Raw genomic sequence first — 27,843 nt, 5'->3', positions numbered from 1 at the left:
GGTCTCCAGGCTGGCGGGCGCTGACCGTGGTGGCGGCCGGGGCTCGGGGGCTGCGGGCCACGCTTTCAAGTTCCCAGATTGGGAGCTTTTGAAGCCTGTCTCCTCCCAGGTGATTCACGCCACAGACGCGGACCCAGACAAGCCGTCGCAAGCCCCGTCCTCACAGCCGGCAGGGGTGAGAGCAGCGGCCCCGCGCCCCGCCCTCCGGTTCCGGCGAGCAGCCGAGCGCCGCCACCCTCCAGGTCACCCGCGCTGGAGGTCCCGACCCTTTCCCGGCGAAACAGGAGCAATGGCTCAAGAAAAGGCACCGTTCTCGTGTGTGAGGAAGGGCGGGCACGTTTATGCACGCGGGGAGCGCCGGCGGGCAGGCCGCGGGAGGAGGGCTGAGGCTGACCCCGGCACTCACAGAAACATTTTTGCTGCCTTGGAAGGAAACACACTTTTCTCCGCCACCCAGTGACCCGCCGCGTGTCTCTGGGCGGTTAGAGCCCCTGCTCCGCTCCGCTCCGGGGTTTACGGCGACGGGTGGGACGCTCCTTGCCCACACAGGCGCCTGCTGGCCTCGCCGGGGTCCGCGCGCCGACAGGAGAGCACGCTGATCCTCAGCCCGGCCCGGGCTCTGGGCGCCGGGCAGCACTGCGGGGAGAAGACAGCGGCTCACCGGCAGCCTGGGCGGGGCTGAGCACCCGGACGCAGGGAGGCCTGAGTCCGTGTCCAGACCTTCCCCGGGGCGGCTGCGCTTCCGGCCGGGGGCTCCGAGGAGACGCCACAGGCCAGGCTCTGACAGCGATTTTGTAAAAACACATTCCGTGGCATTTCTCCGTGGCGGGAAGGCCGGGGTGTCAGACCCAGCGTGCGGGAGAGGGGCCCGAGGGGCCCAAGCCAGCTGCGCCCATCGCCGCCAGGCCGCAGCGTGACCTGCTAGAGGGCAAAGGGCAGGACCGCGCCGGTCACCCCACAAGTGATGCCTGTCGTTCCCCCAGGTGGGGACTCCCCAGCACCTCATGTGGCAGGGGTGCCGCAGAGTGGGGCACCTCATGCCCCACCCCAGCTTCAGGGTCAGAGCGCTGCTCCAGGGTCACCTCCCCACCTCCCCACTGCCTGGCAGCTCTTGCAGCGAGGACGCGGGCGCCCTGGCCGCTGAGGGCCTGCGTGCTCCTGAGTCCGGGCCCAGTAACCCTCGCCAGCTGTAACCCACGTAACGAGGCCCGGAAATGTTCTCAAGCACAAGGAAGACCCTGGAGAAGGACGGAGGGAGAGAGAAGGGGCTGCAGGGCGGCCCCAGCTCCGGCTCCATTTCCTCTTGTTTGCGAAAGCAGGGCGCCCGCCTGGCCTTCAGAGCTGTGGGGCCGTAGAGGGGGGGCTCAGGGAAGCTCACTGACCGTCGGGGTGACAGAAGCTAGCGGGGTAGCCGGCGGCAGTGAGCACCTGGCCGGGTGCGGGGACAGTGGCCAAGTCGATGGGGGAGGGCCCTGCTGGGATCGGCTGAGCAGAAGCTTGCCCTGGCGTCACTTGTGACCCCTTCTGCTACACGAAAGGGGCTGGGACCTCCCCTGTTCCCACTGCTGGCGCCTCCTGCACATCTGGAAATAGGACATTAGCAAGACGAGCAAATTCCCTAACTCATTAGCTCAAACTCAAGGATTTTCCCTGCACTTGAACATCTAGAAGAGCACAGTACTGTAAAACACACTAACTTTTAAATAAATTTTGCTTCTTTCCAAAAGAAGTTGCCACTTCAGTGCCGTTTTCTGTCCACCCGTCATCTCAAGAAACTGATTTACCTGGTAAAAAAAAAAAATCAAATAAGTATTTCCAGGTTTTTGGGTGTATACAGACAATTGTCGTGACCACCGTGTGAAACTTACATTGGCTCTGAGTTTTGTTTTTTTTTTTAATTTTTTTTTTTTATAGAGGCATGTTTATTTATTTATTTGTTTGCTTGTTTGTTTGTTTGTTTATACAAGCACTGGGCACAGTCAGAAGCGTGGGAGGGTGAGAGAATTCACCAGAGCGGGGAGCAGAGCAGGCAGAAGGACCGAAGGACACTGCTGAGGGGAGCAGCGGGCGGCAGGAGAGGTCTGCGCGCCATGTGGGACCCTCCTCCAGTGGCCGGGGAGCAGCCAGGGATCGAACCGGCGCCACAGAGGCTGCGGGCAGCCCCGCAACCCAGCGCTCAACCACTGCGCCACCGGGGAGGCCCGGCTCTGAGTTTTATTCAGAGTGGTGACAGCTCAGTGCGCTTGCTGGGAGTTCGGCCCAGGGCGCTGCAGCCTGGGGAGTGCTGTCCGGCCCCACCCCCACCCCCCTCGCTGGCCCCACTGGCTGAGGCTGGACCACAGCCCCACCTGCTGCTCCTGCGGCAGAGGCTCCGCCCACCCAGGCAGGTAACTCGAGGCTTTAGGGGTAACCACCGACCCCTAGGCCCCACCCTGCACCATCTGGCGGCATAAGATGTGGGGCTCACCCTCTGCCGCTGCCTCCACCACTGGCCTGAGAGTTAATATTATCTGTGACCCCCAACATGCAAAGCGTGGTGGAGTCAGGTGTGCTTAGATGGAGACTGACGCTTCTCAGACGTCTTTGTTCATTTTCTCAATGTTCATCAAGATGACCTCCCTCCTCGCGCCAAGAATGCAACCTGGAGAGGCCTAAACGCGACATGCCTGTGGTCACTCACCGTGCAGCCCAGCGTCTCCTCGGCCACACTGCCCGCGAGGCTGCAGGAGGGGAGGGTGCCTGTGTGGTCTGTGAGAGCCACTAGCATATCGAAGCTGAGGAAAAGCGGTCTGAGCTCCCGAGAGTCTTTGCTGCAAGCTGGGCAGGTGCTGGCCGCTTCTTGGACGAGGCAGCCACAGCCTGAACTAGGAGAGCAGGAGGGAGCGATGAATGTGCTGGGCCAAAGCCACAGTCGGGCTCCAAAGTCCAAATGAACGCAACCGGGGCCGCGGGTGCCGAGCAGGGCCGGGCACAGTCACTCAAGGCACCTGTCAGCACTGGGGGTTCCCCTGAAACCAGATACACAGCCCTGCCCGCCACGGCGCTCCTGCTGGGGTCTGCTCCATCTGCCTGGCCCGGCCCCACTTTCAGGTGACAGCAGCCCCCAGCCCGGCAGCATCAGCCCGGACTGGCCAGGGCGGCTGGTGTGATGGCGACTCAGCATGGCAGGTTTGGGCTTACAGGAGAGAAAGAAAAACCCGTGGCAGTTTTGGAGACTCACGGGTTGAGTTTGATGCTGGCCTGCAGGTCACCAGCTCCTGCGTGGAGGGTGAGGCAGGCTGGACGCACTCCTGCTTCGGATCTGAAGCCTGAGCTGGTCTCGTAAATGGGTCAACAGGCCCGAGCGCCCACTGGCACCAATTGGGCTCCCGCTGGCACCAGCAAGGTCTTGGAAACCTTGCTTGGGTTTGGAGAATGGACCCCCAGAGGAGAGAGGCAGACGCCCGGAGGGGGAGCAGAGGCTGGGGAGAGCTCTGGCTGCAGAAGGGGCCTCTTGGGGAGGCTGGGAGGGTCTGAGAGGAGAGCTCGCCACGGTGGGGTGGGGTGGGGAGGGTGGCTTCGGGTCCTCCAGGTTCCTGGGGAGGCTCCGTCCGGTCGGAAGTCTGACTCCACTTGGCAGAGGCTTCAGGAGGGGCCGCCTTGGCTCTCTCCCACCCCCACCCCCCTGCCCTCTGGACGTGAGCCTGCCATTGCTGCTCCCGGGACAGCTGTGTCTTGCAGCTGTGACCCGTCTCTTGACTCTGCACAGCTCTGCCTTCTCTTCTGCACCCCGCTCTCACTGAGCCTACAGGTCTGCAAATGTTGCCACTGTGGGGACTGGGGAAAGTGCCCATGGGGTCCCTGTGTCATTTCTTACATCACGACACGAGTCTAGAACTATCACCGTAAAAGTTTGAACTACAGATCCCTGGGGAGACTCACAGCATTGTCAGATGCTTCTCACCGGGCCTCTGGGCTGAAGTTACATTTTTATGCAACCAGGTATTGACTTAACCCAGGAGAGGCTGGAAATCATGCAGCTGAAAATAATGTTTTTTAGTGTTGTCACTTGTATTGCTATACAACATGACAGCCACGAGAATTTTCTGATACATTATAAGACAGTAGTTTGTCATCACAGTTAAGTTTCTGGCAGCATTAAATCTTTATGTTTTAAGATTGCAGCAACAGTCAATTAAATTGTACTTTAAAAGACAATTATAATCTTTGACTCTAAATAATTTATCATGGATTCTTCAATATAGGTATTTATTCCCATATTTATCTCAAAAATAAACCACTGCTACGTGAAAGGCAAGCTTCAATTAAAAGAACATACAATTTATTAAAAATAACTGTTTTTTTCCTCATGAGAGTGAATTCGCCAGAAGTGGCCTACCTCTTACCATCTATTCCGAACCACTTTTGTGACCCCGTCGTCAATGTTCAGTGTGGAGACGTGCGCATAGAGAATGCCGCAGAAAGGAGGGGCTTTTCCTCCGTCCTTCAGGACTTTTGCCTTTAGCTGCTCGATTGTGTAGACATCAACTATTGTCGTCACTAAAAATAAAAAGGCATTGTTACGGTCTGCCTAGATCCTAAGAACTCCAAAGCCCTAGATCCAACTAGAAAAGCTACAAAGTTCAAAGGAGAACACAGTCGTTTAAGTAACAGAAAAATGATTATATTTGCTATTTAAGACCAATTATATAAAAGGACATAAAAGCAAAAAAAAAAAGGCAAAATTATGAGAGAATGAGAATTAGTTTTCATTAAAATGAAGACATTCTGGTCATCAGAGGGCACCATTAAAGGAGTAAAAGGGTCTCCCTGGTGACGCAAGGGGTTAGTCTCGGCGCTATCAAGCTATCAGCAGCCACTGTAGCACGAGTTTGATCCCCGGCCAGGGAGCTGACCCACATGGTGCAGCAGACCTCTCCTGTCTCCCTGCCGCTCCCCTCAGCAGTGGATTTCAGTCAGTCTGCCTGTTCTGCTCCCCACTCTGTCTCTGGTGAATCCTCTCACCCCTCCACGCCCCCGCACCTCTGGCCTGCACTCCAGTTCTTGTATGCTTAAATAAATAAATCTTTAAAAAAATATATGATGATAGCTTTTCCCTGAAATATTAATTTCACCCTGTAGGTCTTTCATGGGAATACTGAACGTTTGAAAAGACAGCAGCTCCTTGCTGCCTCTGAGTAAATGTGACTATAAAAGTCTCCAAAGCCAGTCAGCACATGTCTGGGACAGGCTGATAGGTGTACTGACCAGGAGGAGAGCTTCCCACGGCCTGGGGGGCTGTGCCAGGACAGGCCTGCAGGAGGCAGAGCCCAAGCACCGTGGGGGCTCTGGCCGTTGCGGAGATGCCGTTCCCTGCAGACCACCTGCATTCACAAGCAAGCTTCCAAGGAACAACAGCCCCTTTGCTTTAATTCTGATAAATACTACAACTTCGAGTTTGTTCTTTCTCATAGGCAAAAAGATGATAAGATTCTGCTGCTGTGATATTTTTTTCTATCAGTGGTTGCTATTGAAAGGAAATCTATTCAATATCCCCCCAAAAACATACCAAAGTTTCCTTTTACAATTTAAGCCAGGGAGGGCCTGTCCTGCTCCCAGGTGGCAGAACTGCCACAGGAGTGACCTGGGGGGTCCTGTGCTCCTCCTGGCTCTCCCAAGCACCCGCCATCGACAGCATAGGCCATCGACAGCGGCACACAGAATGCCTCTAATTTTTTTCTTTTCCTGAATGTTTAACTTTGCATTATTTATGTTGGGAGGTGCCTCCAGGGTCTCACCTGGGCTGCATGGACCTGGGCCCATGAACACACCTTCGGTGGCGTCCCACGCGAGGGCACAACTGTTTGCCTGGGGAGGCGCGTTGGCTCCCATCAGATTGGCAAAAGGTTACCTGAACCTCTAAAAGTTTAAACTACCTTTTTAAAAGTGGAAACAGGGCCTCCCCTGTGGCGCAGCGGGTTGCGCGCAGCACTGTGAAGCTATCCACAGCCTCTGCAGCACGGGTTTGATTCCCGGCCGGCCGAGGAGATTCCGCTGCTCCCCTCAGCAGTGGATTTCATCAGTCTGCCTGTTCTGCTCCCCGCTCTGTCTGGTGAATCCTCTCACCCTCCCACACATCTGGCCTGTACCCTGGCTCTTGTATACATGAATAAATAAATCTTTTTTTAAAAAGTGGAAATAGAGCAGTTATAGGCTAAGATGATTGTATCTTTTACTATATAAAACAAACCCAAATTTTGTCCTTTTGAAAATTCAAATAATACTTAAAGGTCACTTACAATTTATGGAGTCTTTTAAAAAACTGTCCATTTCATCATCCAGAGGATTCACTTCTTTATTTTCTCTTATAAAATTCAAGAGGATGTTAGCTTCCGGTATATCTTAAATTAGAAATAATTAAGTAAAAAGCAAATTTATTACCTTTAAAATTATTGCAGATAACCCAAAATTCTTTCAAAGATGAAAAGTGGAGACAGAGACCACATCAGAGAGCAGAGGGCACCGCCTCCACCGGCAAGCCCCCCTGCGCTGCCCAGGAGACGCACACAGCTTCTGCCCACACCCGCAGATGCAGCCTGCAAATTTGTGGCTGATACCCTTTACAATTAAAAATTATGAAAAACTGGAAGACTATATGCCAAAGAAATGACTCTTACAGGACAGTGAGATCATAGGGATCTTGGCTTTCCTTTTTACCCTTTTGTGTGTCTCTGAATTTCAAAGGCATTTGTTTCTCATTAGGAAAAAGAAAACCTTCAAGGTGATTTGAAAGCCTCGTTCCTCTGCCACCTGGCCAGGCCTTGGCCCTGGCCTTTGCCTTGTACCCCGAGACACACTGGACCCCAACCATTCTCCTCTCTTTCCTCTCCAATATTTCACAATTCATGGATGTGCTGCCTTTGTTTATTACCTGCCCCTGCAAGGGCATAAGCTGCGTTTGTGGGGATAGCGTGTTTGGTCACCCAACCCCAGGGTGGACCCCAGAGCGGATCCCAGAGCGGACCCCAGAGTGGAGCGCGGTGCACATTCTGCCTGTGACCAGCCCTGAGGCGCCCCAGGCCCAGGGGGCCAAGCCACCGCCCATGCCCGCACTGTGTAAAAGCCTAAAAGCCGGGTCTCCGATGGTGTCCCCTCGTGGCAATTCTTTTAAAATCCTCATAATAGCGCCAAGGCCTGAAATCATGTTACAGCCTGTTGCAGCGCAGACGCCGCTTGGCCAAGAGCGAGAGCCACGATTAGAAGACCAAAGACCGGGACCCCCAGGACGTGAGGGCGACCCCCACAGCCTTGTTTCGCTGTGAAATAAACCGACACCTGCCAGCCCAGATTCCAGGGGGCGCTCAACTTAGCTAGGAAGCCACGACGGGGCACTGTGCTCTCGCCGCCCCGGTAGCGCGTTTCTTGACTGTAGCGAAACAATTTATATTTTAAATAGTCCACAATTTAGGTTATTCAACCAATATCATCGATGTTTTCAGAAAATCATCACAAGGAATGATGCTTTTAAAATGAGTCTGAGGGCCTCCCTGGTGGCGCAAGGGGTTAAGCACAGCGCTGTGAAGCTGTCCGCAGCCTCTGCAGCACAAGTTCAATCCCTGGCCAGGGAGCTGCCCACAGGGCGCAGCAGACCTCTCCTGTCTCCCCGCTGCTCCCTCAGCAGTGCATTTTGGTCAGTCTGCCTGTTCTGTTCCCCGCTCTGTCTCTGGTGAATCCGCTCACCTCCCTGCATCTCTGGCCTGTGCCCCAGCTCTTGTGTGCATAAATAAATAAATCATTAAAAAAATAAAATGAGTCTGATTATTTTTTACATCTCTTTAATAAGGATATCAAAGACTGCACTCATGATAAGTTTTTCAAGTCATACAAAGCAATCTTCCTTTTCAATTCAAATTAAACCCAAGCTGCACTTTTATTCTTTTTTTAATACAGTTGTTTGGTTTTTTTTTAAAGATTTATTTATTTATTTATACAAGCACTGGGTACAGTCAGAAGCGCGGGAGGGTGAGAGAATTCACCAGAGCCAGAGCGGGGAGCAGAGCAGGCAGAGTGATGAAATACACTGCTGAGGGGAGCAGCGGGCGGCAGGAGAGGTCTGCACGCCATGTGGGACCCTCCTCTGGTGGCTGGGGAGCAGCCGGGGATTGAACCAGCACTACAGAGGCTGCCGGCAGCTTCGCAACCCAGCGCTCAACCGCTGCGTCACCGGGGAGGCCCTTACAGTTGTGTTATTTATTTAAGATTTATTTATTCATGCATACAAGAACTGGGGTACAGGCCAGATGCGCCGGAGGGTGAGAGGACTCACCAGAGACAGAACGGGGAACAGAACAGACAGATCTACCAAAATATACTGCTGAGGGGAGCAGTGGGGAGACAGGAGAGATCTGCTGTGCCCTGTGGGCAGCTCCCTGGCCAGGGATTGAACTCGTGCTGCAGAGGCTGGGGACAGCTCCTCAGCGCTGCGCTCAACCTGCTGCGCCCCCGGGGAGGCCCTGCACTTTTATTCTTAAGTACACATTGGAATATGAGATACTATCAATTCCAAAGGGGAAACATAATTCTGGAAAGTCTCTTACCTGGGTCAGTTGTAATGATGGTTTTTGAGATTACGGTTGCCGTCATGCAGTTCCGAAACTTGTCGAAATTTATTCTTGCATCGGAGGCAAATATTACTATTTGGGGAGAAACCCATTGTAAAGTTATTCCGGGGGGTGGGGGTGGAAAATGACAACTGTGGCGCGTAATCAGTGAAGCGCAGCACCTGTTCGTCCAGGCGTCCAGCGCTGCGCGAGGAGGATGGACTCACTATCCCAGCTGCATTTGTTTTAAAGAAGTGACAAAAAAGTCAAATACGTGAGGAAAAAACAGTAGTGACCCGCACTACCCACCACAAAGAGCATGTCCCTGTGGCTTGGCTCCCAGCCCCACCTGGTCCAGGCGCGAGCCAGGGTGCGGCTCCCCGGGCTCCACAGGCCCCTCCCCGCTTCCCAAAGCGCCTGCCCACAGAGGTCAGACGCCCCTCACGCCGCTTGTCTCCTGCAACTCCGGACTTTCTCTTGTCCCCACCTGGGCCGCTCCAGGCTGGTGAGAACTGAGTGACCGCAAGTCAGACCACCCGGGGGCCCCACAACGACACGCCTCCCAGGGGACCAGGCAGAAGGCCCATTTCAGATGAGGAGCTTCTCTGGCACCCGAGCGTCTGGAGCACGCCCCCGGCACACCAAGGCCTCAGAGCCGCCTGTGACCACACCTGCTTCTCTGCCACCTTCCCAGCCCGGCCCTTGGGCACTCACTGCCGAGGAGGCGCAGGCCTGTCTCCCCATGAACAGTGGGAGGAACAAGCACCACTTGCTGTAAACAGCGCACAATAGCCCAGTAGAGGGGGTCTCCGACGCGACCCCACGCCACCCCGGGTCCCGCACAAGGGACGCACCCACCCCATCCACAAGAGCGGGGTTCATTTTCTCAACACCATCCCCCCATCGCTGGCCCCTGAGAGGACCCCACCGGGTGGCAGCAGGAGCGCAGGGCCCGGGGCACGGCAGTACCACATCATGGTGAAGGACGGCTCCGTCTCGTCGTAGAGCCTCACTTCGCAGCGCCGGCCCTTTCTCCGGTCTGAAGTCGTGAAGGACTTGGGTTCCCCGACCTGAGAAACGCAAGGAGAGGCCTGTTCCCCACTTGCAGCCACGGAGGTCCTAACCTGCGTGTTGATGCAAATCCTCCTGTTTGCCTTCCAAGCAGCAAATCAGAAACAACAGCCACGGGACATCAAAGCGCGGGACCCGCAGCTGGTGATCCGCGGCGAGGGGCGCAGGCGCGCTGTCAGCTACCACTGCGGCCCTTCACGGCCCACCAGGTGGCCCGGGCAAGTCTCGGTGTCAGCAGGTGGGGGTGGGGGGGAGTGCACCGTGGCTCGGTGCAGGAACCACAGAGAGGGGCGTGGGGCGGCGCTGGCCTCCCTGCTAGCCCACAGGGACACGGACGCCTCCTTTGCCGCCTTCTTCAGGAAGCCAGTGGCAGGTGAGGGGCGCGCTGCAGAGCCTGACACGCCCAGCCCACGCACGTGCAGGCAGAAGGTCACTGAGGCGGCTGGGAACGCAGGGCCCGCTCCCCAGGGACCTTACATGGGAACAGCCTGCACCCCTGGGCCGCAGAGCAACGGCCCCAGCACCAGCAGCTGGCTGACCGCCCGGGCCACCGCTGGACCCACAGGCAAGGCTGAGTCCCACGGGAAGGAGCCCAAGGGAGACTCCCAGCGGACAGCAGGGAAGGGCAGCCGAAGGGCGAGAGACCCGCCAGCCCATAGTGTGAGGAAGCTGCAGGAGAAGGAGTCCGGCGTTATTCTAGAATCACGGGAACCTGGGGGCCGGAGTGTTGGGGGTAAGGACGTCCTGAGCAAATTCCATACAGGCTGTGTGGACTCCACCCCCACGACACTGGGAACTACAAATCCCACGATCCCCAAAGGGAGGGTTGAGAGGGCCTGAGCGCGGAGTTAAGCAGCCAGGCTCTAGGTTTGAGTATTTAACAGGCCCTGTGACGGGGGAGAGGGGTGTCACCCCCTTGGCCACGAGCCGTGCTAGGTTTTTCCGCCAGCTCAGCGGATCATTGGGATTCCAGGTCAGTGGAGCGGGTAGGATGCATTTACGAGCTTATCTCCCTCTTTTTCTCCGAGTTAGTCATTTCCCACTTCCCTTTCCCTCGTCAATGAACCTCTCATCAACCTTTTGTGCGCGCCTGCAGTTTAGCATTCACAAGTCCCCTTGACGCGCGGGTGAGGATCCGCAGTCAGGCCACCCATTTTATATCGGGGCTGCCCTGTAACAGGATCGTGGCTTCCAGGACGCCCAACCCCGCAGGGCCCAGAGACTTCACCCAGGCCGGCGCTGCTGCAGAGGGCCTCGTGCTCCTCGCCCACCCAGAGTGCTCCGGGGGCAGCGGACAAGGGCGGGCGTGGCCGCCCCTGTCCCCACCTGTCGTGCCTGCGTGGTGGCTCCTCACCCGCCCAGCAGCGCCCAGTGCTGGTTCGCACTGGTGAGAGCAGGATCTCGGTCTGTTCCTTTCTGTTTCCTTAACCTTCGATGACTGTTGCTCCACAACCCGAGGGGCGGGCGTCTTGTCCGTCAAATGTCTCATGTACTTTATTCGGGGACACTTCACTTTCAAGGTCTGCCTTTAAATCTGTGACAAACACCCTTGCGGCCCCACAGCTGGCGCAGCTGAGTGCCCGCGGTGGCCCCTCCCAGCACAACTCGGGCCGCCTCCCTGCTTCTCAGGTCACTGCGGAAAGGTGGGCACAGAGCTGGGCCTCTGGGGACTCCACAGGCCAGGGACTCCCCCGCCAACCAGTGGCCCTCCCTGCTGGCCTCATGCTGAGCTGGGCCAGAAGGTCCTGCTGCGCGGCATTCAAATGCGATTTGCTTGCAGCTCACTGAAGAGAGGTGCTCTCTCTTCAAAGAGAGATGGGACCGCTTTCTGAACGGAACCACCCCACCGGCCCAGACGGGGGGGGGGGGGGGGGGGGGGGGGACAGCCCCGACTAGTTACTGTTTTCCAAACACAAATTAAGCGCTAGTGTCCCCCGCCTCACCGCACTTGGCGTTCTGGGCTTTCACTTACCGCCCTCACAGCCGCAAGCACGTTGATGATTCTCCCGTCCAGGCTGCGTCCGTTCGCGACGATGTCGCCCAGCGAGTAGTGGTCGCGGGGCTCTTTGACAGGCAAGTGTATGAGAGACAGCAGCTGCGGGTCCACTTCGTAGCTGGAACAAACTTCCATCTTGGAGTGATTCTCACTGAGCGAGAGTTTATAGTCACTAAATGGAAAGGGCACACCGAAAAGCATCCAATGATTTTCCAGTAGGAAAACACTCCCAGATGACACATTCATGTTTGTTGGTTGTAATTTAGATTCCATTTAGAAAATTTACACTGTTTTTATTCGTAGGAATGTTGAAAAATGGTTTTTTTGCCCAGCAAGCATTTTCATGAAGAAACCCTCGCGTGCGGCCTGTGCTGGGCTCTGGGCGTGCCGGCTGTCTGCTCTGGCCCAGGCCCCTCTGGGTCAAGCCGGGGCATAGAAGCACCCTGAAGTGTGGGGGGGCTGCTTCCATCGTGACGCCTTGCCGATGTTTTGCTCACTTCCCAGTGCTGGAGCAGGTGTGCGATGCTGACGCTCTGAACTGGGGTGCTCTGCCCCCACTAGCCAGTCAACTCCCAGGCCCCCTGAGCCCTAACCGGTCTTCTACTCCCGGCCCTGTTCTTACTTCTTCCCTCCTGCTGCTTTCAGTGTTCGCCTCTCACGTGTCAACCCAACTACTGCCTTGTCCCCTGCACCCTACAGCGCACCCCCTCACAGAGCCAGAGGGAGCTCCCTAAACCACAGCCGGGGTAGATTGTTGCCCAGCGCAAAGGCCTTCTGGTGGTGGGTCGGCCATCACCAAAGGGTACAGTCAGTGTGCCAGGCAGAGCTGGGAAGTGTCTCTGCGGCTCTTTCTACCTCCTCCCTTTGGGCCTGCCCTTGCCCAGTGCCAGCGTCTCTCACAGCCAGGCTGTGCGCTGACATCAACAGCGTCGAGTGGTCCAACCTGCTCTGCGCTGTCCAACCTGACTATCCGAGGCTGCGGGGTTTCATGCTTGTGCCCTCTGCCAAGAAAGTCCTCCCCCCGCCTCACCCAACAAATACTAGCTGAGCCGGGCCCAGGAGGCTCAGGTGGGGTGGAGAAGGCAGTCCCGTGGCCTCGAGGCGCTCACAGCAGGAGGGGAGACGCGCAAGGACAGTGACGCGAACACACGGGTGGCGTGGGCCGTGGCCGCGACAGCACAGGCCAGCCCGTGGTGGGCCGGGAGGACGCCGCGGCAGAGGAGACCGGAGGCCCGCGAAGGTGCCCCCACGAGAAGGGACAGGCCAACTGCCAGGTGAACGGCTTCGGTGCGGGTCCGGCTTCGGTGCGTCCTCCAGCCGCTGGCCTCCACGGCTGTCGCCTGCGGGCTCGCCCTCCTAAGTTGCGCGGCTGCCCGGGGTCGAGAGGCGTGGGCACAGGGCACGCGCCCGTGGTTACGGACACCTGGGCCCAGAGCACGGCGCGTGCCCGAGGGGTTAAAGGGCGCTATCGTGCCGAGACCCCTGGAAGACAGACTGAGGGGGAGAGCGCCAGAGAGGGAGGAGCGTGTGGACACTTGCGAAGGGGTGGGTTCTTGGCCGCCACCCAAGCCTCCTGGCCCTGCCCTGCGCCTGGCTGGCCCCTGCACACCAGGACTCAGAGCAGGTGCGAGAAGGTTGTTCTATGAGGAGGGAATTAAAGGGCAAAGGCTCCTAGTGCAGAGGAGCCCGGGTCGTTCAGAAAGGGCAAGGAAGCTCTGTGCAGTGCGAGGGCGAGGCCTGGGGGATGCTGTTATTGTTAGGGGGAAAGGCTGTCCTGAGTTAATCCCATACAGGCTTTGTGGACCCCACCCCCACTCCAGACTAAAGCCATCAGGACACTGGGAAAGACAAATCCCGTCACCACCAAGGGAGGGTGGCTGGGACCTGAGGGCGGAGTTGGGCAGCCAGGTTGGATATAAAAACCAAACACGTGGGCCTTGGGGGCTCTGGCTCGCGATCGCTCGCCTCCTGGCTTCACCGCTCCTGGCTGGCGGCCAACCCTGAGAGCGCCATTTTGGGATTCCTGATCGGCGGATCGGGTAGGACGCATTTAAAACTTTGTCTCCCACTTTTCTCCCAGAGCTGTCCATTTCCTCATTTCCCCTTCCCTTGTAAATAAATCTTTTATGAACCTTTCGCGTGCGCCTGCAGTAGAGCATTGATAAGTCCTTTTAAGCGTGCGGGTGAGGACCCACATTCAGGCACCCCGTTTTGTATCGGGGTTGCTCTACAACATTATGAGAGGGGAGGTGACAGTGGGCGCAGGTGGACGCCAGGGCGGCTGAGGCACCGCACCCAGAGCCCTTCACCAGCTTCCATCTCCCAAGATGCCTCAGCCAGAGATGCCTTTGAGCTCATGCGGCCCCACCCCAGGAGGGGCACAGAGCCCAGTCCCTCCCACAGGGCTTACGACTCTGAGGGCCACGGGGCTCCAGGGCACGCTCCTAATGTTGTAGAGCAACCCCGATACAAAACGGGGTGCCTGACTGTGGGTCCTCACCCGCGCGCTTAAAAGGACTTATCAATGCTCTACTGCAGGCGCACGCGAAAGGTTAATAAAAGGTTTATTGACAAGGGAAGGGAAAGGAGGAAATGGACAGCTCTGGGAGAAAAGCGGGAGACAAAGTTTTAAATGCGTCCCACCCGATCCGCCAATCAGGAATCCCAAAATGGCGCTCTCAGGGTTGGCTGCCAGCCAGGAGCGGTGAAGCCAGGAGGCGAGCGATCGCGAGCCAGAGCCCCCAAGGCCCACGTGTTTGGTTTTTATATCCAACCTGGCTGCCCAACTCCACCCTCAGGTCCCAGCCACCCTCCCTTTGGTGGTGATGGGATTTGTCTTTCCCAATGTCCTGATGGCTTTGGTCTGGAGTGGGGGTGGGGTCCACAAAGCCTGTATGGGATTAACTCAGGACATCATTTCCCCCTAACACTAAGGTCACGTGAGCTCCAGCTGAGCCCACCTCTTGGCTCAGTGCCCACTACCCCATCTCCATCTTTGCAGACTTCTCCCAAGAGCTCTCCCTAATAAATCACCTCACCCAGGAGTCTTTCTCCCAAGTTTTGTCTCCAGGGACACTGGAGCCAGGACAGGACATGCCTGGGCATGAACAGAGTGCATGCCCGCCTCCACCACCTACCGTATCCTCTCGTGGTGAAGCTTTACCTGACCAGTCACATTTTTTAAAATCTAAGAATCTAAGATCAAAGTACTGAAGACAAAGCCCACTCCTGTGTGACTCTGTATCAAAGTAACTTATTTCATAATCAAAGATAAATAGTGGTGTAACAGGGTGGTCCCCAGGAAAGGGGGAAGTTCCAGGTTCCCTGCCCCACCCAAAGGAGGGTGGAGCTGAGCAGGAAGAGGAGAAGCAGAAGAGACTGAGGAAGGAAGCAGGATGGAGCCAGGAGACCTGGAGGAGGCGCATGGAGCCTAGAGACACGTAAAGAAACTGCGCTTGTCTTTTGGTCGTGGACTGGGTGACACAGATGTGGGTGAGACCCGTGGGGAGGTGACAATGGCAGCTTTTATCTTGATGTTGATTTTGCTCTTTTCCTTCCGGGCTTGTCTGGTTGTTTGTGACCCTTTTCTGTGGGTCCCCACTGGAAGATGCTTTAGACTTGTGGCAGGCTTTGGGGCCTTGTTCTGGGCCGATCCCATATGGATGGACTTTTACCCACGAGGGGACGGGTAACTTTGGGTGCTTCATTTAGAAACTAGACTCTTTGCCTTACCTGTATTGTTTCCTAGTTTCATTAAAGTTCCTTCCCATTAAAGTCTCCTATGTTTTGTGTTGATGCGGCGGATGGCAGAACCCATTTAGAATAGGCAGGTTTGCAGGGTTTTTGGGCTGCCCCTCTCCCTGTCCTATAACAGATTTGGCGCCCAACGTGGGGCAGGGAACCTGGAACTTCCCCCTTTCCTGGGGACCACCCTGTTACAGTGGGGCCTCCCCGGTGGTGCAGCGGTTGAGCGCTGGGTTGCGAAGCTGCCCGCAGCCCCTGCAGCACTGGTTCAATCCCCGGCCGCCAGGCACGGGTCCCACATGGTGCACAGACCTCTCCTGCCACCTGCTGCTCCCCTCAGCAGTGTACTTCGTCAGTCTGCCTGTTCTGTTCCGTCTCTGGTGAATCCTCTCACCCTCCCACACTTCTGACTGTACCCAGTGCTTGCATAAATAAATAAATAAATCTTTAAACAAAAAAAAAGATAAATAGTGTAGAAAGAATCACACTCCTAATTTTCGCGCAGACATCTACACCAGGTGAGCACTCTGCTGACTGACAAGAAGTGCAGCGAGGTTCTGGCACGAAGGCTGCTGCGCTGGTACCTACCTCGGGGTGGCCGGGCTGAATTTTTCTTCCCTTTCTAGCTCCTTTCTTTGGATCAGGGGATTTTCAATTGTCACTAAAATAGAGGGAGAGCATGACGAGATTTCAAAATAGCAACAGGGTAAATGACAAATAAGTGTACGTAAAGATGATCATTATATGGCCTCCCTGGTGGCGCAAGGAGTTAAGCACTGCACTCTGAAGCAATCCGCAGCCTCTGCAGCATGAGTTCCAGCCCTGGCCGCCGGGGAGAAACCCACATGGCACAGCAGACCTCTCCTGTCTCTACGCTGCTCCCCGCAGCAGTGTATTTCAGTTAGTCCACCTGTTCTGCTCCCCGCTCTGTCTCTGGTGGATTCTCTCACCCCCCACATCTCTGGCCTGTACCCCAGCTCCTGTATGCATAAATACATAAATCTTTTTTTTTAAAAAGAACATTATAATGCTATTTCTACCTTCTGAGTTGCTGTTCTCTGTCCTCCACAATTATTTCCTGATGACCCTGAGAAATGAAGTCCCAGGGTAGGAAATCCTTGTGACCCCAGGTGACAGTTCTCACGCTTTGTGCTTAAACCCCAAGACGAGCGGTAGTAATATTACCCGACCGATGGCAAACACTGCACATTTGATTTGGTTATAACATGCCCCTGCATAAAGCAAAAGAGGTGGGTCCAGCTGGAGCTCAGCCCTTCACGTGACCTCAATTGGCCCTCTCCATGATTACAGGAGTGGACAAGCTCCGTGCGAGGCAGAACCCGAGCCCGGGTCCTGCCTGCAGCTCCGAAGCTTAGCACTTCGGGGTCTCCATTTCCTTGTGGTCAAAGCTGGGCCTTTCAATGTTGTCATTTGTTAGTTCCTCACACAGAGGCTCACGAGTACCTTTTCAGATTGATTGATTTATGCATACAGGAGCTGGGGTGAAGGCCAGAGGTGTGGAGGCGGGGGGGTGAAAGGATTCACCAGAGGCAGAGTGGGGAGCAGAACAGGCAGATCCACTGAGACATACCGCTGCGGTGGCAGTGGGGAGACAGGAGAGGTCTGCCGCGCCCTGTGGGTAACTTCCTGGCCGGGGATGGCACTCAGGCTGTAGTGGCTGGCAAGAGCTTCACAGTGCTAAGACTGACCCCTGTGCCCCCAGGGAGGCCCACGAGTGCCCCTTTCAAAGGAAGACTCTGAAGCCCACAAAGGCTACTGACCAGCTGTGGGTTATCCATGTACAGAGCCGCAGAGCTAGAAATGGAATCGTTCTGGTTTAAAAGTCTGTAATGGGGGGGCCTCCCTGGTGGCCTAGGGGTTAGGTCTCAGTGCTATCACCTCTAGAGCCTGAGTTCGATCCCCCTCCAGGGAGCTACCCACAGGGTGCAGCAGACCTCTCCTTTCTCCCCCTTGCTCCCCTCAGCAGTGCATTCCAGTGGACCGGCCTGTTCTGCTCCCCACTCTGTCTCTGGTGAGTCTTCTCACCCCCCGCATCCCTGGCCTGTACCCCAGTTCTTCTATGCAAAAATAATAAAATTAAAAAAATAAAAACAAACAAAAATTGTTAAGGACAATGTTATGGGAAAAAAAACAAAGTCTGTAATGGTCCCATCTGCACACATGGAGCCTGCAGTTAAAGTGGCATCTGCACGCAGGACAGCGAGCAGCGGGCGGCGGTGCCCAGGCCGACGTCAGCTCTGGTGGACGTGATTCCCGAGCCCAGCAACATTCCTACTGCGCTGGGCCAGGGGCAGCCGCCCGCTTCATCCCCATGCTCCAGGCTGGTTACTTGGCTGGACACAGCCCCTGCGCCCTGGAAGTCAGCGACACAAGCGGAGCTCCCGTGTAGGTTTTCCCTTCTTGGCCCTGCCTGGAAGACAGCGCACACGCGACGCGTGCTCCTCCCTGCGCCAGGCCAGCGCTGCCGCCTACTGTGAGAAGTGGGCGCAGCAGCAGGGGCCTGGCCGGTTAAGAAACTTTCTCAAAGCCACAATGAAAATAAAGGTTGGAACTAGGACTTGGGTCCAGACCTGTCTGCCTGCCATGGAAATCCTTGCTATTTTATTACTCTGCCCTGAGCTACAGGGGCGTGGGCTACGTAGAGGATGCAAAAAGATTTGATGTTTAAAGTAAAGGTAAAATTTCTTAAAATCTAATAAAAATCCACACACTGTTAAAGGACGCCCTTCCCTTCCTGTTACTGAGGAAACCTGGTAACCCCGGCCAGCCAGCTGCCTGTGCCCCCACCCTGCTGGCACCCCGTATCCCAGGACCCCTGCCCTCAGGCCTGAGTGTGGCTCAGGGCAGCTACACCTTCTCCTGTGCTGTGACCCACAACTAAGTGTTCCTTGCTTGAACCTTTGATCGGATTTCTCTTTCAAGTCCCTCTGCCACTTCAGTAAAGCCAAAGAGGAACTCTCAAAGGTCGGTCCCAATATCATCTTTTACCCAAACCTACCTCGAAGTCCTATTATGTCCACGGAAGGATAAACTACGATAGCAGCAAGGATCGGCCCACGCTGAGGCGTGAAATAAGCCCAAGACTAAAAGCGACCCCGTGAAAATACGCGACTACCACATCTGCAGGTTTCAAGTGAAACGCTGACTGCTGCCGGCACGCCGCGCCGCCGGCCATTTCCCCAACAAGGCTCGTGAGGAGCAGGAGTTGGGTCTTACTTCAGCGTGACCCCTCGAGTGTAGTCGCCACAAGCAGGTCACAAGGATAACGCCAGCATCGGAGCTTAAGTCCCGCAGCAGCTTACCACACTCGCCGACCCTGAAGCTGTCAGACAGGGATCTGATGTAATCTCCGGCGCCCCAGGACGTCACATTTACGAAGTGGGCGGGTGAGTCCCGGATGGTGAAACTGAAAGTGTACCTTTCTGAGCCAATATCTGAGGGAAAACCAATTATTTTATTTTTCAAATGAAAAGTTTCATTTCCGTTTTGAAGTTCTATGATTATCACGGTGATAAACACATGGTATAAAATATAATTCAGATATAAATTCTATACTGTCATGCTGTCATGAATTTCAAATTTCAAAGGCAACTCGCCCCCCTGACGCCTCTGTACCCTCCTCTCCTGCCTGTGCAGCTGCAGGAAAAGGGGCGCGGGCCGGAAGCATCAGCTAGCTTAGACTCTCCGTCCTCTCCCCGCCCTGGTCCTCCCTGGGTCGGCCTGCAGATCCCGGCTGTTTCAGAACAGGTGCAGCGCTAAGTATCACCACTAGGGCCAGCGAGCACACTTTTAAGCCCAAGTTCGTTTTATCACTTGATAATTAAAAAAGTAATACAACCTAACACAGACATAAAAATTATAGCTACCCATCAAGCTGCTGTTAGAGCTGCCTTTGGGGAAAGGATGGGGTTGGGGAGGGCTGGGGTTTGAATGAAGAATTTCACTTTTCAACTCAATGACCTTCCAGACTACTTGAATTTTTCACGAAAACATTAACATACTATATGTGCGATGTTTCTAGAAGCAGGCATCACTTCTCTAAGCAAGGAATGCTACATACATAATCATCAAGTAGCCAATAATGCAGAAGTGGTCCCCTACCCTTATTGTTGTAAACTGAGCAAATATTCTAATATTAACTTTTTTCTAATTCGTGGGTTTTAAATTATTTCCGGTAGACTTTAGAAAAGAGATACACAGATTTTCTCAAACTATTCAAATAGGAATTCTAGTCTAATTAATTATGAAGTAAAGTGAAGATACAAACAAGTACGAGCCAAAAATGGCATTTTTGCTCTTTATCTCAAAAATAATAACAGAAAATTCATGGTAAATAATTTTAAAATAAAGGTACCTATCACTATACCGTGAGTCAAACAACACAACTAGATTACTCAAGAATTAAAATGGGGCCTCCCTGGTGGCGCAAGGGGTTAAGACGCAACCTATGAAGCTGTCCGCAGCCACTGCAGCACGAGTTCCATCCGGCCAGCCAGGGAGATACCCACAGGGCGCAGCAGACTTCTGTTGCGCCCCCTGCTCCCCTCAGCAGTATGTTTCAGTCAGTCTGCCTGTTCAGCTCCCCACTCTATCTCTGGTGAATCCTCTCACCCGCAACAACCCTAGCCTATACCCCAGCTCTTGTATGTAGAAATAAATCTTTAAAAAAGAATTAAAATGATGACTTTCTGTGCTGAAACTATTGGCTAGCTGGCCGGGCTCCAACTCTGACCCACCAGGTGTGGAGAAGCAGGCATACCATGGCCTCCATAAAAAGCACCCAAATTTTAAATGGCAGTGTTGGCTTCTACCTGGTGTCTTTACATGTCAACTTCAAAAGCTTGAAGATGAGTTGATTTTTTAATGCCAATTTTAGTCTTAGATTATGTTTCCACAGTCCTAAAACTCTTGCAGAACTCAAGCACCGTGATAAGAACTACTAAGCTAGAGTTAACTGTATTTCTCTTCACTAAATTTTCTGCTTGTTTGAGTCAACATAGGCACCGCTGCGAGGGCGCGGGCCACATCCCTGCTGCGAACCCTTCCTCCTGTCACTCTCAGCCTCAGCGGAGAAGACAGGTGTACATACACTCTCAGGCTGAGAGTGACGGTGACAACGGAATTTCTCCCATGGACCCCAGGGACCTGACACTGCCACGTAGGAGCTTTATTTAGCCCAACGTCACAGCTACACACAGATCGCAGATCTCTCAGCACTGACAAGCCCAGTCAATCTAGCTGTAAGTGCAGCCCTTGGGCACTCAGCTATAATTTCCCTACTCTATACAAAAAAGCCTTTAAAATTATGTTTGAGAAACATCAAGAAAATCAGAAAAAAAAGACCTTACTAGCCTCACATATGGCTTTGAGTCAAGCACTTTACCATACAATAGACAGCGTGGTCATTGCTCTTAAAAACAGGCACAAGGGGGCCTCCCCGGTGGCGCAGCGGTTGAGCGCTGGGTTGAGAAGCTGCCCGCAGCCTCTGCAGCGCCGGTTCGATCCCCGGCTGCTCCCCGGCCACCGAAGGAGGGTCCCACATGGCGCGCAGACCTCTCCTGCCGCCCGCTGCTCCCCTCAGCAGTGTGCTTCGGTCCTTCTGCCTGCTCTGCTCCCCGCCCTGGCTCTGGTGAATTCTCTCACCCTCCTGTGCTTCTGACTGTACCCACTGCTTGTATAAACAAAAACAAACAAACAAATAAAATAAATAAATAAATACAGCATGCCTCTATAAAAAAAAAAAAAAAAACAGGCACAAGGTTTTTAGTCACTTGAATATAGTTTGCTGTAGTCATAAGCCACAGCTGATGAAAAGGGAAGCGAAGACTTAAATATAACTCAGCTTTTTCTGTCTGGAAAGCCTTTGACATCTGTTTTCCCAATAACTATACCGATTATTTTCTGAAAAACAAAAAGGTTATAGAAGATATTAAACACAGATGTAGATGATACATTTAATTTCATGACTTGATATATTGTATTGGCTCTGACAACATTTTTGACTAGAAACCATTTAAATTTATTTATTCCAGAGAAACATCTAAAAGACCTTATTAAAGTTCACTTCCACAAGGAATAGTACAAGGCAGTGACAGCTAACTGCTGTCTCACCCACGCTTCCCGCCTCTGCTGCTGTCGGCCACTAGCTGGCGCACAGAAACTGCCCTGGGCCATCAGTCCTGCCCGCCATATTCAAAGCACAGGTATCACACAATTTAATTTGCACCATCCTCAAAGCTTTCTTTTTATCTAGGGTTTTCTAACAATCCATATAAAATTGCTTAGTTTCTTAATCCAAACATGCTGGGTAGTAATATATAGTGTAACAAAATTTGTGTGTTGGGCCTCCCCGGTGGCGCAGCGGTTGAGCGCTGGGTTGTGAAGCTGCCCGTGGCCTCTGCGGTGCCGGTTCGATCCCCGGCTGCTCCCCGGCCACTGGAGGAGGGTCCCACATGGCGCGCAGACCTCTCCTGCCGCCCGCTGCTCCCCTCAGCAGTGTACTTCGGTCCTTCTGCCTGTTCTGCTCCCCGCTCTGGCTCTGGTGAATTCTCTCACCCTCCCGCGCTTCTGACTGTACCCAGTGCATGTATAAACAAACAAACAAACAAACAAATAAATAAATAAAACATGCCTCTATAAAAAAAAATAAAAAAAAATAAAAAAAAACAAAATTTGTGTGTTATTGCTAAAAAATCTGAGCTCTCAAGTCCTAAATCTGTATCATCTCCCTAAAAAATTTTAATGTTCTCTTTAGTGACTGTGAAAGAAAAATTAAATATTAAAGACGTGTTGTAAGAAATAAAAATAACTACCTGTTTCTGAAAGAATAAACTTCTATTACTAATCCTAGCTAGGGGCCTCCCTGGTGGCGCAAGGGGTTAAGATGCAGCCTATGAAGCTGTCTGCAGCCTCTGCAGCACAAGTTCAATCCCCCGGCTGGCCAGGGAGCAACCCACAGGGTGCAGCAGACCACTCCTGTCTCCCCGCTGCTCCCCTCAGCAGTGTATTTCAGTCAATCTGCCTGTTCTGCTCCCCACTCTGTCTCTGGTGAGTCCTCTTACTCCCTGCACCTCTGGCCTGTATCCCAGTTCTTGCATGCATAAATAAATAAATCTTTAAAAAAAAAAAAGTAAATCCAGAAGGTCTCTAAAACTGCCGCTCCCAGCTGAGCTGTTGGTCTCACCACAGTGAGACTCCTAATGTTGTTTTGCATCCCATGTGCATGCAGAGCTCACTGGATTTTGTCAGAAAAACACAACTAGTGGAAATGTTGAGTTAAACTTTCTGACTCAAGAAACATCTAACAAATACAACAGCAATAACTTTTTAACATTGACAGACTTTAAATTGCAGATTATTAAAGTTACATGTAAAAATAAAATGAGGAAAAAATAAAGTTACATGTAAACTTAACCCATTTTAGGAAATCTGATTTCCAGGCATCAGGTATGAACAGCAGACTGCTCAGGGGCACAGAAGCAGGGGCCGTGGTCACACTGCCCAGTAATTCCTTCACCTTAGAAGATAATTCCACCGAGATTGCTTTCACATAAATAACAGTCTTGGCATATTTGAAATTACTGAATTCTCCCTGTCCCCAAAATGAATCTCACATCATCGTTTCAGAAACACACTTGTGTATCTTTATGCCGTAAAACTGCACAAGTATTCAACTCTCTAACATGGATAGTTTGCATACAGAACACATGCTGCTGAACAAAAATGTTTTCATTTCACGGTGCTACATTTGAGCAGTTACTGAGTATTTAATTAAAATTATATCAAAAAATTTGATGATTTTGAACAATCGCTGTTTTACTAGTCATCCCTACATCTCCTACTCTGTAGATAAAAAGATAAATTATGTCATGAGTATGTGATACCTGTCAATCACACATACATGTACATCAAATAGACCAATAATGCTGACTGAAATATCACGGCATAAAGTTCCAGGAGAGAACAAACCGCCATATCATCGAGACCTACCACATTAGCCATATTTGGATGCAGGTCTGACAGTGCAGTGAAGGTCTTTGATGCAAGGGAGTTTGCCATTCTTTTATCTGCATTGTAGAAAATATAATTTAGATGTATAAATTACATATCTGAAATAAACCATGAGAAAATTCAAGATCAAAATAATTTAGGAAACGCTTATTCTTGGGCAAAGTTTTTATAATAACAGTGAATCATCAGTTAATACAGATCCAACCTGTGAAAAACATCCTTCAAGGAAGGGGCCTCCCTGGTGGTGCAGGGGCTAAGTCTCAGCACTATGAGGCTGTCCCCAGCCTCTGCAGCACGAGTTCGATCCCCAGCCAGGGAGATTCCCACATGGCGCAGCAGACCTCTCCTGTCTCCCCGCTGCTCCCCTCAGCAGTGTATCTCAGTGGATCTGCTTGTTCTGCTCCCCACTCTGTCTCTGGTGAATCCTCTCATCCCCCCGCATCTCTGGTCTGTGCACCAGCTCTTGTACGCATAAATAAATATTTTATTTTATTTTTATTTTTTTTAAAGATTTATTTATTTATTATTTATTTATACAAGCACTGGGTACAGTCAGAAGCGCGGGAGGGTGAGAGAATTCACCAGAGCCAGAGCGGGGAGCAGAGCAGGCAGAAGGACCGAGGTACACTGCTGAGGGGAGCAGCGGGCGGCAGGAGAGGTCTGCACGCCATGCGGGACCCTCCTCCGGTGGCCGGGGAGCAGCTGGGGATCGAACTGGTGCTGCAGAGGCTGCGGGCAGCTTCGCAACCCAGCGTTCAACGGCAGCGCCACCGGGGAGGCCCTAAATAAATATTTTAAAAAGCATTCTTCAAAATGCCCTTTTTAGGGTTTTTGTTTCAAATACTTTATTATTTTTTTATATGGAAGATGTTGTTGAGCTGACACTAGCTTACAACACTACGTGATTCGGAGGTCCAGACTCACAGCGCTCCGGACACGTCCCCGCACCACACGCGCTGCCAAGGCCCCCCCAGCCCTGCCCCAGTCCCCGGACGGCTGTCTGCAGTTCCAGGGACAGTTAGGTTTCGATTTTTAACTCACTGTCCAAAAATGTGTATCCTTTAGCGATGTTTGCGCGCCCTGTAAGTGGAGAGCTCCGGACGAGGGATGATTCAGCTGGACGTTTGTGAAGTGAAGTGTTTATTAGCGTGTATTTACCTAAAAAAAAAAAAAAAAGCAAAATGCTATTGCAAATGCCTCCGGGAGTGCACGTGGGCGCCCGCCGCGCGGGGACGCGTGGGCCTAAGCTCGGCCCAGGCCGGGCGCGCGCCCCGGCGCTCCCTGAGCCGCGAGAGCCCACCCCCCACCCCACCCCCCTGCGCAGCGCGGCCAATTGTTGCTTCTCTTACACACATTGTAACCCTGAAAAAAGACTGTCTCCTAAGATTGCACCATGAGATCTGTGCCACCATAGATATGGTGGAATAAAAATTAAAAGGGGGGATTGCAACAGGGTGGATTGCAACAGGGTGGTCCCCAGGAAAGGGGGAGGTTCCCTGCCCCACCCAAGGGAGGGTGGAGCTGAGCAGGAAGAGGAGAAGCTGCAGAAGAGACTGAGGAAGGAAGCAGGATGGAGCCAGGAGCCCTGGAGGAGGCGCGTGGAGCCTAGAGACACGTGAAGAAACTGCGCTTGTCTTTTGGTCGTGGACGGGGTGACACAGATGTGGGGGAGACCCGTGGGGAGGTGACCATGGCAGCTTTTATCTTGATGTTGATTTTGCTCTTTTCCTTCCGGGCTTGTCTGGTTGTTTCTGACCCTTCTCTGTGGGTCCCCACTGGAAGATGCTTTAGACTTGCGGCAGGCTTTGGGGCCTTGCTCTGGGCCGATCCCATATGGATGGACTTTTACCCACGAGGGGACGGGTAACTTTGGGTGCTTCATCTAGAAACTAGACTCTTTGCCTTACCTGTATGGTTTCCTAGTTTTATTAAAGTTCCTTCCCATTAAAGTCTCCTATGTTTTGTGTTGGTGCGGCGGATGGCAGAACCCTTTTAGAATAGGCAGGTTTGCGGGGTTTGGGCTGCCCCTCTCCCTGTCCTATAACAGATTGGCCGGAGCTGGGGCCTCGCGGGGCTTCGCTCCGGGCGTGGCCCCTCTCGCGGCGGCGGGGCGCTCCGGGCGCGTCACCCACGACGTCGCGGGGGGCGCTCCGCGCCGCTGGGCTCTCGTTCCCTCGTCCCTAGAGCGGGGCGCCCTCTGCCCGCGGGGCGCGCCTCCAGCCGCGGGCCGGGCCGCGGCAGACCCCCGGCGAGCCGCTGAGGCGCGGGCGCGTGTCCGGGCCCTGACGCGGCCAGCGGGCGCCTGGGCTGGGGGGGCGCGTGGGCGCCGCCGCCGGCGGGAACTCCCGCGCCCGCCAGCTGGCACCAGGCGGACCCGCCCCCCGGCCCGCCCCCGCCGGCCTCCGCCTCGCGCAGGGACAGCGCCCTTCAATTCCCCACGCGAACCCCACCCGGCGGCGTGCTCGGCCCGGCGGCGCGCGGGATCTCCTCGGGGTCCCGGGTCCGGCTGACCCGCCGCTCGCGGGGCCGAGGGGGCGCGCCGGGCCCTTCCCGGCCGCTTCATTTCTTCACGCGCACGGGAGCCGGGGTGCAGGCCGCGGGGCGGGGGTGACAGGCCGCCCGGAGACAGCGTGGGGGCAGAACAGGCGGGTCCACGGACACCCACTGCTGAGGGGCGCCGCGGGGAGCGGGCGCGGCCTGGGGGAGCTGCCGGCCGCGCGGGAGCCCCAGCTGCAGGGGCTGCGGACAGGCGGGCTCCCGGGGCGCGCCGACGCCCGGCGCCCCAGGAGGCCCGCGCGCTGCGACCAGAGAGCGGGAGCGGGAGCGGGAGAGACCACGCGCCCGCCTCAGGCCGACGGCGGCCCCGCCTCAGGCCGACCAGCGCCTCGGCTGAGCGGCAGCGAGGGGGTGCGGGGTGCTGGGGGGCGCGGGGCGGGGGGTGCAGGGGGACGCCGCGATGAGGGAGGCTCAGGGCGGGGCGCGCCACAGGGGGGCCGCACAGTGAGGCGCTGGGGACTTGGGGTGCCGGGTGCGGGTGCCCCTGAAGGGGATGCACCTAAGCAGGGGGGCGCCGCTCGCAGGACGCCTCCCGCCAGGTGGCAGCCGGCGTCCGGGCCCACCCCGGCCGGCCCGAGCCCCCGCGCGCCGCCCGGACCCCCACCCGGGAGCGGCGCCCAGTGCCCCGCGCGCGCCCCCGGGCCGGCCTTCACCTCAGCCGGCCGCTCCTCGGCCTGGATGGCGACCGCGCGCGAGGCCCCACGCGGCACCCGGCGCGTGCCCCGCGCTTCGCGTTCGCTCCTCAGCCGCCGCCTCAGACGACCGCGCGCGACCGTTAGCGCTGGCCCCGCCCCGCAGAGGCCCCGCCCCTCGCATCCAGTAAGCCCCGCCCCGCCCGCAGAGGCCTCGCCCCCTCGCCCGCCACGTGCATCCAGTCGGCCCTGCCCCTGGCATCCAATAAGCCCCACCCACCAAGGGCCCCGCCCCCGCCCCGCCCCCGCGACCACTCGGCCCCGCCCCCGCGTCCAGGAAGCCCCGCCCCCTCAGAGGCCCCGCCCCGGGCCTGTCCCTCCCATTTTTTTTCCTCATTTGCCATTTTTTCATCTCCCAAGCAGTCAGGCGAGCGCAGCGCAGCCCGCACCCCGCGCAGGCGCGGCCCACGAGCCCTCGACGGTCCCCGCGCCCTCCGGCCTGTCTCTGCAAGGAGGCCCCGGCGGCCCTTCAGGAGCGGCCGGGCCTCAGTCAGCCCAGACGAAAAGGACGAAAGCGGCGCACGCGCTGCGGCAGCGGGGAGGCTGCGCTGTGTGAACCTGCCCTCCGCGCTTCTGGCACTGGAGGCCCTGCGGGGCCCTGCGGGGGCAGGCCTGGGCGGGAGGGGGCGCTGCTCCACCGGCGGCCCTCCCCGTGGAAGAAACATCCTCCTTTTCTTTAGGAAATCTGCGAGCTGGGTTTGCTCTTCACAGCAGAATTGCCTCGAGGGCACGGTGGACCTGCGGGGGCGGGGGGGGCAGCCCTGCGCCTGCTGCAGTCAGGGGTGAGCGAGCGAGGTCAGAGCCACAATAGCTGGGTGTCTGCGGTCGGGTGTCCGGGTCGTGACAAAGGGGTGACGGGGAGCGCAGCCGTCAGTGGGGCAGGTGGACAGCCGCTTTAAGGCATGACAAGGTCCCCTTCTATTTAAGGACACATTACTTTTTCTAAAGCTGATCCCGGGAGTGCAATGTCCTGCCCACAGGGAGGTGCTAATAGGTCAGGTCCCTCTCCCTGCCCAGCCCATCAGGGGACCCGCCCAGGAGGTCACACATGTGCCTGCAGTCACAGGTATTTGTATATATTTTTGCACAAGATTGTCTGCAGAAGAGGATCAAAGTAACCCATGAGTGGGGCGGGAAGAACTGGACGTGGTTTGGGGCAAAACGAAGTAGTTTA

The 27,843-nt window shown here is 55.1% G+C and overlaps 1 protein-coding gene across 3 annotated transcripts; it reads right to left on the bottom strand.

Annotated features, from left to right (window-relative positions):
- Positions 1 to 301: 301 nt before the first annotated feature.
- On the bottom strand, positions 302 to 26,691 carry MEIOB (meiosis specific with OB-fold). 3 transcript variants are annotated; one of them, XM_037507788.2, is made up of 15 exons: positions 26,631 to 26,691; positions 24,463 to 24,579; positions 23,401 to 23,477; positions 21,255 to 21,312; positions 18,714 to 18,845; positions 15,979 to 16,051; positions 11,623 to 11,818; positions 9,549 to 9,649; positions 8,762 to 8,814; positions 8,577 to 8,672; positions 6,279 to 6,380; positions 4,386 to 4,539; positions 2,681 to 2,864; positions 1,698 to 1,784; positions 302 to 636 (listed from the first exon to the last, which is right to left on the bottom strand). In XM_037507788.2, exons 3-15 carry the CDS (start codon positions 23,467 to 23,469, stop codon positions 514 to 516), a joined length of 1,428 nt encoding a protein of 475 aa, XP_037363685.1. In that variant the 5' UTR covers positions 23,470 to 23,477; positions 24,463 to 24,579; positions 26,631 to 26,691; the 3' UTR covers positions 302 to 513. The 3 variants fall into 3 exon arrangements, with proteins under 3 accessions (XP_037363685.1, XP_037363687.1, XP_054549859.1); XM_037507790.2 differs by having other exon boundaries at positions 11,623 to 11,797; XM_054693884.1 differs by lacking the exon at positions 26,631 to 26,691 and adding an exon at positions 25,329 to 25,423.
- Between the last annotated feature and the right edge of the window lie 1,152 nt (positions 26,692 to 27,843).

This window comes from Talpa occidentalis, unplaced genomic scaffold (genome assembly GCF_014898055.3).
Source record: "Talpa occidentalis isolate TD23 unplaced genomic scaffold, MPIMG_talOcc4v2.1 talOcc4.12, whole genome shotgun sequence".
NCBI lineage: Eukaryota > Metazoa > Chordata > Mammalia > Eulipotyphla > Talpidae > Talpa > Talpa occidentalis.
This window is presented reverse-complemented; position numbering and strand designations above follow the sequence as displayed.

Coding starts and splice junctions, on each gene's coding strand:
- MEIOB (XM_037507788.2), bottom strand. CDS start 23,469: ATGGCAAACTCCCTTGCATCAAAGACCTTCACTGCACTGTCAGACCTG. Junction 21,313..23,400: donor ATCCAAATATGGCTAATGTG/GTAGGTCTCGAT, acceptor TTTGTTTTTCAG/AAAATAATCGGTATAGTTAT. Junction 4,540..6,278: donor TTTAAAAGACTCCATAAATT/GTAAGTGACCTT, acceptor TTTTATTTTTAG/TGACGACAATAGTTGATGTC.